This window comes from Embiotoca jacksoni, unplaced genomic scaffold (assembly GCF_022577435.1).
Source record: "Embiotoca jacksoni isolate LCO1_2020_lvr unplaced genomic scaffold, fEmbJac1.0.p SCAF_4, whole genome shotgun sequence".
NCBI classification, from domain to species: Eukaryota; Metazoa; Chordata; class Actinopteri; family Embiotocidae; genus Embiotoca; species Embiotoca jacksoni.
Genome location: NW_027185392.1, coordinates 12557656 through 12568274, shown reverse-complemented (window position 1 = coordinate 12568274; position 10619 = coordinate 12557656). Strand labels below are relative to the sequence as shown.

General features: G+C 37.9%; 1 protein-coding gene across 1 annotated transcript; it reads left to right on the top strand.

Moving 5' to 3' along the window:
* Positions 1-1208: 1208 nt before the first annotated feature.
* Positions 1209-9371, top strand: LOC138209484 (hydroperoxide isomerase ALOXE3). Its single transcript, XM_069168097.1, has 15 exons — positions 1209-1255; positions 1473-1650; positions 2028-2232; positions 2369-2450; positions 2718-2840; positions 2939-3042; positions 3373-3539; positions 3715-3858; positions 4457-4660; positions 4916-5002; positions 5338-5507; positions 6704-6825; positions 6978-7078; positions 7651-7821; positions 7966-9371. The coding sequence occupies exons 2-15, from the start codon at positions 1498-1500 to the stop codon at positions 8143-8145; spliced, it is 2013 nt and encodes a 670-aa protein (XP_069024198.1). The 5' UTR covers positions 1209-1255; positions 1473-1497; the 3' UTR covers positions 8146-9371.
* Positions 9372-10619: the final 1248 nt, after the last annotated feature.

The following is a 10619-nucleotide window of genomic DNA, read 5'->3' as shown; positions in this document are numbered from 1 at the left end:
AAAAGATATCCTGGTGTGGTGGTGTGAAAAAGTGTTTGCCCCCTTCCTGATTTCTTATTTTTTGCACGTTTGTCACACTTAAATGTTTCAGATCATCAAACAAATTTAAATATTAGTCAAAGATAACACAAGTAAACACAAAATGCAGTTTTTAAATGAAGGTTTTTATTATTAAGGGAGGAAAAAAAATCCAAACCCACATGGCCCTGTGTGAAAAAGTGTTTGCCCCCTAAACCTAATAACTGGTTGGGCCACCTTTAGCAGCAACAACTGCAATCAAGTGTTTGCAATAACTTGCAATGAGTCTTTTACAGCGCTGTGGAGGAATTTTGGCCCACTCATCTTTGCAGAGTTGTTGTAATTCAGCCACATTGGAGGGTTTTCCAGCACGAACCGCCTTTTTAAGGTCATGCCACAGCATCTCAATAGGATTCAGGTCAGGACTTTGACTAGGCCACTCCAAAGTCTTCATTTTGTTTTTCTTCAGCCATTCAGAGGTGGACTTGCTGGTGTGTTTTGGATCATTGTCCTGCTGCAGAACCCAAGTTGGCTTCAACTTAAGGTCACAAACAGATGGCCGGACATTCTCCTTCAGGTTTTTTTGGGAGACAGTAGAATTCATGGTTCCATTTATCACAGCAAGTCTTCCAGGTCCTGAAGCAGCAAAACAGCCCCAGACCGTCACACTACCACCACCATATTTTACTGTTGGTATGATGTTCTTTTTCTGAAATGTGCTGTTACTTTTACGCCAGACGTAATGGGACACACGCCTTCCAAAAAGTTCAACTTTTGTCTTGTCAGTCCACAGAGTATTTTCCCAAAAGTCTTGGGGATCATCGAGATGTTTTCTGGCAAAAATGAGACGAGCCTTAATGTTCTTTTTGCTCAACCTCTTGAATGAGTTGTCGCTGCGCTTTTGGGGTAATTTTAGTCGGCCGGCCACTCCTGGGAAGGTTCACCACTCTTCCATGTTTTCGCCATTTGTGGATAATGGCTCTCACTGTGGTTTGCTGGAGTCCCAAAGCTTTAGAAATGGCTTTATAGCTTAAGATATCTTTATATCTTAGATCTTACACAATCTTCCTGTGGTTTACCAAGCACAGTAAATGTTCACACATGTCCAACATTCCATCAACGTGCCTGATCATTGCTACTTGCAGGACACTCCCACACAACTGAGTGTATAAAAAGAGAAATCAGAGGGGATTAGTTTTACCCAGAACAACTCTTTAAAGGAACGTCATTATCAGAGGTAAGAGAAATGTTTAAGAAAGGATTTCAGGCAGCTATGATTGGACGACAGAAATACATTATTGAGAAAAGACAAATGTATTGTTTTGATAACTTTTTCGATTCCTTTTTTTTTAAATTGTAATTCCAGTATTTGAAATATTTTACACACCTAGGTTGATCTAACTCAGTCAATCTTGTCAGTGTTGAGAATTATATTATAATTCTCTCCCCAACAGGATTCTACCACCGTCAGGAAGGAAAATGGTTGAATATAAAGTGACCGTATCCACTTCCAATCTTGCCACTGGCTCCACTTTCAACAATATTTTTATTAAACTGGTGGGCACAGATGGAGAGAGTAAACAAACGTGGCTCAAGAGCTTGAAAGGGGTTCTATGCTTCATCAGGGGATCAGTAAGTCTGAAATATACATCTCCATGTTTAAATATATCTCAGTGTTTCCTGTATAAGATTATTGGCACATTATATTGTGATTTAGACAAATTGATGAAAACACTAACTCTAAATGTGTTTAAACTGGATATGCAGAGCTCTGCAAAGGTGCAACTTATGGCCACAAACATGACCAAAGCAAAAGTTCACAGAATGATGATCAGAAAATTTGTATTTCAATTAAGGCCATCATATTGCACATATATTAAAATTTGTTTCCACCCTTGTAGTAATTGTATGCAGATCACTGGGATGTTACAGATCAGTTCTTGATTATCAAATACACTTGATCTTAATATCTTGTAGTTTTTTCAAAGCATTTTGTCTTTACTCTATAGGTATCATGTTTCACTGTGTCCTGCCCCACCTCCATTGGAAAACTAGTGCTGATAGAGATAGACAAACACAGCCTCCCGTTGTTCCCAGAGGACTCTTGGTTTCCTGCCAAAGTGGAAGTAAAATCCCCTGAGGGAGACACCTACAACTTTCCCATCTACCGCTGGATCACTGACAGTGATGTGCACCGCTTCAGAGAGGGAACAGGTTTGTGGGAATATGCTTGTCTGATATCTGTTATTGTAATCACTGACCAGAGAAGATATAACACAACAACAGGTCCTGCAAACTAAACAATTTTAAACCTTGTTGTTCTTTTTTTTAAATTTTTTTCCCTATTAAGCTCTTACCATCCTTGAAGACAACCATCATCTTGGCAGGTACAGTCGGCAGCAGGAGCTTAAGCAGCGAGAGGAAGACTATCGGTGAGAGCTCAGAGCTTATAAACATTTGAGTATTATGCACCCCAAAACTATCTGGCATGCAAACCTCCTCCACCTGTTAGAATACATATATCAAGGATGAAATGAGAAATTGACCGCCACATGACATTGTTACATTTGCATCCCATGATTTATCAATTAAACTCTAAAAGAAGTTGCAGAATTTTAAGTGTATTATGTTTGCATACTCTAAATTGAAACTGCACTTACTGCTCCAAATCCTTCACCACTCTTCTCTATTTCTACCAGCTGGGCTGTGTACAGAGAGGGAATGCCCCATTGCATGAAGACCGAAAACCCTCTTTCACTGCCTTGTGAGGTCCGCTTCTCGTTCACCAAGACTACCGAGTTTCTCTACACTGCATCCACAGGGTGAAGCCCTCATATTCTGTCATTCTATTCATCTATTTGCCTATCTATCAAAATTATTGAAAGACTTATAATGATGTTTCTGTACTTTTATTTTCTAGGCTGACAGAGCTGGGCCTGAAGGGTCTGGACAGATATAAGGAGAGCTGGACAGACATTGATGACATCAATCGGGTATTTTGCTGCAAACGGACTGACATATCAGGTATTGTGCCAACATGGTAGGTTAATGGTTGATTGACAATTGGTTTCAATTTGAACATTTTACATAATGTAAGGTGTTCTAAGCTTTATAAAATGTGAAAAATGTGTCTATCATTCAAAACATCTAGAGTTTTTACAGTTTTCAGAAAACTAATGACTGTCACAGATTGCTTTTCTGACTGGCAATTATGTCTCTGATACTGAATTCTGTGTCACCCTTTTATTTTTCTGTTTCATTTAATGTCATAAATTAGGATAATGACAATTGCAGACAGGATTTGGTGGCCCAAAGTTTCAAAAACAAGGAAGTTAAACTTTGATATTTTTCTAGACTACGTCCAAGAACATTGGAAGGAGGATGCTTTTTTCGGATACCAGTATCTTAATGGTGTCAACCCCATGCTGATCCGACGTTGCACAGCCCTGCCCCCCAACTTTCCTGTCACTGATGACATGGTCTTCATCCGTGGTCAGTGCAGCTTGGCAGATGAAATGGAGGTGATTGTCTCACGCTTGAAATATATTTTACTTCAACTTTTTTTGCATCTAGCTGATCTTAGTAATCAATGTCTTGCTTGGTAAATGATTGCACTTACACGTAATATCCAGTAATATCTAGACTGAATGCAAGTGAGTTCAATCATTTCTGCTTCCTACTGAAATTTCCAAACAGAAAGGCAACATATTCCTGTGTGACTACAAGCGCCTGGATGGACTGAAACCAAACATTATCAATGGGAAAAAGCAGTACCTGATGGCTCCCCTCATCCTGCTCCACAAAACACCCGATGATAAACTGATGCCAATTGCTATTCAGGTGAGATTAGCACTCAAAAATAGCTCATACTGAAGATTTGTGTTTGATTGCTGATTGAGGCCGCAGAGACTGCTCCCATTACATGGAGTGTGGCACCATGACGTGCACATAGCAGGAGGAAATTATAACCTAATGACAAAGTATTCCAAGTTACACCTGATCAACATCAGCACCTGCCTTACTTTTTTGTGACCACTACTCCCAGTGCATCTATGATTTCACCAGGGATCTGAAACTTGAACAAAGACATAAAATGTAAGATAAACATTTAAAGGCTATTGCCAGAGTCAGACCTTCTCCTCCAGGCTGACACAGTGAAATGAATACACGCTTTTATCTCCAGCAGGCCGGACTATTGTAACGCTTTTCAGTCTAGTGTTTCGAAGAAAGCAATTTATCAGTTACAACGTGTCCAAAACTCAGCAGCACATGTTCTGACAAAAGAGACAGAGACCCCCAATCACAAAATCTTGACATTGGTTACCTTTTTTATGACAGAATTAATTTTAGGATTAATTTGCAATCACAAATTGTGATTGCTGCATGTTAATAGATGGAATGCACTGAATAAACTACAACCCCTTTCCTCCCCCTGTAGCTGAAGCAGACCCCAGCAGATGACAACCCGATTTTTCTTCCCACTGACTCTGAGTACGACTGGCTGATGGCAAAGATATTTGTGAGAAGTGCCGATTTCAACGAGCATCAACTCAATGTTCACCTGCTGTGCACTCACCTGCTGGCTGAAGTCTTTGCAGTGTCACTGCTGCGGAACATTCCCATGGTGCATCCTCTGTACAAGGTAACTGAAGTTGATGAACTATAATGTTTTTGTGTTTGCATGTATTTGCAAGTATTTTAAATTGACAAATAGTAAAGAGGCATCAAGAGTTTCTACTTTATCGATTAAGTCTGTATTTGTCCAAAAAGGACATGTAATGCAGGATAAAACACAACACTTAAACATCACATATACATGTAAAACACAATGCATAAAACAATACATGAAATAAAACAAAATCATTGTGTTACTAACAGAGTTCCCTTCTTCCCTCAGCTTCTTGTACCTCACACTCGCTACACTCTGCAAATCAACCACTTAGCTCGACTTCTTCTAATATCTGAGGCTGGAGTTTTCACCAAGGTATGAAAAAAACAACACACTCAATAAATCATCACCTAAACAATGTTATTTATCTATTTATTTTTGTATATATCATGTATATGACAAATAGTACATCCCCTCGTCCTCTCCCGCCCCGACGCTTTCTTCATGGCTTACAGCATCGAGCGAGACTCTTCCGACGACGATTAAAATGACGCCGAGCAGTTACAAATGGTTTTTCTTCTTTCAGTCCACACCCACACATCTTTATCTTTTTAGAAATGAATATATTATCCAAGTACAGTATGGTTGAGGTTTCCTGTCAGAGGCTCCCTTTTTTTTTTTGTTTTGTCTCACTGTGATTTGTTGTGTAGTTTGCAGCTTCTGGTGGTGAGGATATGATGACCATCCTGACGAGATCACTGTCCTCAATGACCTACAGCTCCCTCTGTATACCAGATGACATTGCTGAGCGTGGGCTGGAGGCCATGCCAAACTTTTACTACAGGGATGATGGACTCAAGCTCTGGGACATCATCCATAGGTAGTAAAGGTAGTTTCCAGTCTGTGGTGTATTAATAAGGAATATAATATTGATGCAAAATCCTTCATGTCTTAGATACTCTGCAATGATATACTTACATACTATTAGGATTTGTTTTAATGTATTTAGAGACCATGGAGTACCCCAAAGTAAAAAAAAAAAAAAAAAAAGGCTTTACACAGTGTGTGTCTCAGATGAGTTTAAGGGTTTGGTGTGTCATGAGAGGTTTGGAGCAATGTTAATAAGGACAGATCAGCTGGCCAGCAGACTGCACATCTGTGTCAATGAAATAGTTCCAGCAGGTAGCACCAGTCATCACGGGAGAGCAATCTGAAAATACAACGTACAAATGTAAAATTAAAGGATGAATTTGATCCATTTTAAGGTTCATGCCCATAAATGTGCTGTCCGAGGAGCCATTTAGTACCAGTCTAATATTTAGGCAGAACTTTGACGCGGAACGAGGATTTTATTTTAGCTACTAATCATCATGAGTGGCTGGAGCATTTGACTGCTCTCACATTATTCACAGTTGACTAAGGCTGTGTTAGTCAGGATACTGCTAACTGAAATCAAGCATATAACTGCACAAACAATGGCAATAACTACTGCAAATACAATTAATCTTTTAATGCACCGATGGCTTTTTAAATTGGTGATTATGCACATCAACATTTCCTGAATAAGGAAAATAAGAGAGATCAAATATATTAACTATATTTAGTTTTCTTTTGCAATTTAAAAGTTAGTTTACTCCTATTTCTTTCATCAGACTTTCTAAAAATGAAAACATTTGTGCAGATTCTCCTTTGGATAATCTGTTTCAATTACAGTAGTATAAGATCTGAGATCCTCTTGTCCCTGCCTCTTATTTGTATTTTTATCAACATTTTCTCTGCATAAGTTCCTCCAGTTGGTCCAACCCGATGCAATAAACTTCATGTTTTTTGTACAGCAATCACTGTCGCCCTGAATGACAGTTTACAGGGTCCTTCAAACACTCGGGTTATTGAGTACAACTAAAGAAATCGAATGCAGTTTAGCAGTCCTGTATTGGATTGAAAATGCTCAAATTCGGACAATGTGTTATATAATTCAAATAATCTTGGAGTCTACATTGTGTAGTAAAATCTATAATTTATATAATCTATAAACAAGTAGGAATGTGTTTTACAGACTGTATCCTCATTTCTCAGGTTTGTGAAGGCAATTCTCAGCCCCCACTACAAGACTGATGATGAGGTCCAGCAAGACTCTGAACTGCAGAAGTGGATTGGGGATATTTTTGAGCATGGATTCCTTTCCCGAGCTTGCACAGGTGGGCATTAAAGAAAATATCAAACTTTATGATAATAACAGTGCTTTGTGTTCAAATTATATACAATTAGAGGATAATTAAAGGATAAATCAAATTTATATTCTGTTGACTAAATGTTTTAAGTAATTTGGTTTATTCTCTCCAATTATCAGGAATTCCCCAGAGCCTTACCACTGTGGCTGAGCTGGTCAAGTTTGTTACCATGGTGATCTTCTTGGGCTCAGCCCAGCACTCAGCTGTGAACACAGGACAGGTGAATCCTTGTCATTTACTGAAATAATCAATTATGACATTTCGGTTTTTGTGAAATCCCTCGAATGGGGTTTTGTAGTTTTCTCCAAACTTTATGGATGATTGCATTCTGGGCAAAATAATGACATTGAAGTTTGAGGGGTGTTAGTGACTTTACACAGCCATATCAACAGCTCTGTAATACTGTACTTTCGAAAGCATACTTCGTAAAAAATTTGAATAGACTTTTTTTTAGCAGGTGTAATGTTTTTTTATGATCATAATCTGAGTTTACCGTGCCAATTTGCAAATACATGCTCATTAGCAGTAAACACTAAGTAAAGATGATTCTGGTTGGAATTTAATTTGTCTTGGCACATGTTTATGAACCAAGGTTTTGAACAATCCGATTGCCTCAGATGGATATGCCTTCACCAACCAGCATTTGCAAATGTCAGATTATGCTGTCTATCTGAGCATATATCAGTAAAAAGAACAATCATTGATAATACTAAAAACATAGAAGGAATTCATCGTAAATCCACATTTCAAAATCTATTATTCAGTTATCTGCTACTTACTCATTCAATGCAGTATGACTATGGTGGCTGGATGCCCAACACGCCTATCTCCCTGCAACTTCCTCCACCAACCACAAAGGGGACAACAAGCAATGCCACTATGCTGGCGACGTTCCCTGATGTCAACACAACAGTTCAGGGTATGGCCACCATGTGGCTTCTCAGCAAGCAATCCAGTGACTTCGTAAGTGGCTTACATTTCATGAAAAATTACACAAATCCTATATATTTTCAGCTACTACCTCTTACATTTTATAATTATGATGTCAAGAGTCATTAAATGACTCTGAATGAGGAAGAAAAACAAATGTATCATTGATCTCCCTAGGTTCCTCTTGGCCAGTACCCGGAGAATCATTTCACTGAGGAGATTCCCCACAAGATTATAACGGACTTTCAAGGAGAGCTTGAAGTGTTAAGTGCAATCATCAAAGCCAGGAACAAGAGTTTGGAAGTGCCATACACATACATGGATCCCGTGGTGGTAGAAAATAGTGTGGCCATTTGAATATGGGAAATTTGAGCCTCCAGCTTTTGGCCAAATTCAGCTTCACATTATCAAAAAGGGAGCAGGGGAAGCACTGCATAATTGATACTAACTGATACTATGTAGTAGAATTAGACTGTTTGTGATCATTGTACAAGTTTGGAAGTAACATACGCAGATATGGATCGGAGGAAGTAGAAAAGAGTATACTAGGAGGCTGACAATCACAGATTCAGCAACAACCATGATTATGAACCTTGACTCAAGCATACTCTGGCAGTCATTGGGACACTTTCTAATCAGTCCACTGCTGATGGAGTCAAGCCCATGACTTTTGCTCACATTTGTCTCTTCAAGAGTTGTCTGGACCTCTTTTTTTTTTTTTTTTATCATTCTCAGTCTGACTGCCCTCTGCTACTCTGATCAGACTTATCAGGGTTAAACTCCTTTTATGTCCTACATTTTCACTATAGTTATTATTCCCTTCCAGGTTCAACAATATTTGCCATTCTTAAGTTCTTCTTATACCCTGTCTTTAAACTTTATTTTGACCAGTTTTATTTCCATTTTCACCAGATTTTGTGCATATCTTTGATGGTAGCTATTCTTAGGCAGTACTCTTAGGCCGAAATATGTCACAAGAAATATAATTTTAATCATTTATATTTTAATGTGAATTGTTTAACTTGAATAACTGCATTAAAAATTTGAATTTGAATCAGACAATTAGAATTTTTACTATTTTACTGATAGATTTCTAATTCCACAAAGCATAACAGAGTTGAGGAATGTTTTCCACCTTCATTCAGTCAAAAGCGTCATGCTTTATTTTTTATGATCTGATATTTTATTGTCTTCTTGTTAGTCTAGGAATCCACAGAAAGGAAAACACACACACACACACACACACACACACACACACACACACACACACACACACACACACACACACACACACACACACACACACACACACACACACACACACACACACACACAGAATCAAATATGAACATTTGTGTTGTCTATTTCCTCTGCCAACTTGATTTCTTTTTTCTGTGGAGGTCTATCTTATTAATTGGGCTGTTTGCTTGCCCTTTCGGTCCCAAATACACAGTCTCAAGAAAAATGAAGACTTTTAGGTACTTCATCACTGGTCAGTGACAGGACTTTGGAGAATCATCTATTTGGAGACTGATCAAATATCGAACCTGCAAGCCAATAAAAACTTGATTCATTTTCTCTTTGCTATTTTGTGGGGGTGTATGTGTTATAGAGAAATGTTAGTCTAACAATCCAACCATTCTTTAGAAGTCATCAAACTATTTAGTGTGAATTAACTGTCAAAACTTTACCTGCGCTGAACTTGTGGAAATCATGAGTTTCATTAAGTGCTGCAAATATTACCACCAATTTAAATGTTTCCATATATGTGATAGAAACTATTGAGATATCATAAAATATTATGAAAATGAATAAGGTGAAAATGAAAAACTGCATTCTTTACTGTGCTCATAATGTGCAATGGCCACTTGCCAGAGAAAGGCCCATATATCAAACTAATCAGTTTACACCATTTTAGCTTTAGAAATAACTAGTAACACTGTGAAGGATATGTATTGCATTGCTTGTAATAACACTCATTTACCTGGAATGCCTGGAACTACTTCGAGGGTTTCTATTCAACTTCATCACATAACTACTATTCTTTAGAGACATGCATGCTTCATGGCTGTTCATCAGGTGATCCTGAAGGGGGAGCGTGACCGAGGCAGAAGTGGAGAGATGGCTGTGGACGACATCACCTGTCGCTGTATAAATAAAGATGACATGAATTTGAAAGTCAATGAGGAATTTAAAATATGAAATCAATGTGTGTGTCCTCGTGCCTTTTAGCAGTCTATCGACTAGAAACGGATGGTTGGTGCCAGTCATCTCTGAAGAACATTTTCTTTATTTTTTCTATCTTAAAGAATGTTGCTATCTGCTGTGCAAATTATTGTGCTCCATATGTTTTTACTTTCATTTTCAAAGAAAATAATACATTCAAGGTAATTTAAATGACGTGATCCTTTCATTTTTTTATTCAGTCTTTGGTTGCATACATGTTTACTGTCTTGAATTTAAATACTGCTTCAGGATTTGTCAATATCTGATTATTAAATAAAAGTATGACATATAAATTATTCACGTTGTATAAAAGTACTCCAAAAGTTGGCGAGTGCAGCCAAATAAAGTAAGGGGGCCTGTAAAAAGGAAACACAATGTTTACAGACAAAGGTTTATGAACTGCAATAATTTGTTGTAAAACTGGTTGTATAAACCAAGCACAGCCATGCCATAAGAATGCATGAATAAGAGAAGCAATGTAATCTTATACTTTAATCATTTTACCCATCATAATTTGAAATTCTGGAACATCATTGTACACAAAGACAGTTTTGTTTATTTCTCAAAAAATTATAGTACATTGTGAAAACCTAGTTCTCAACAAT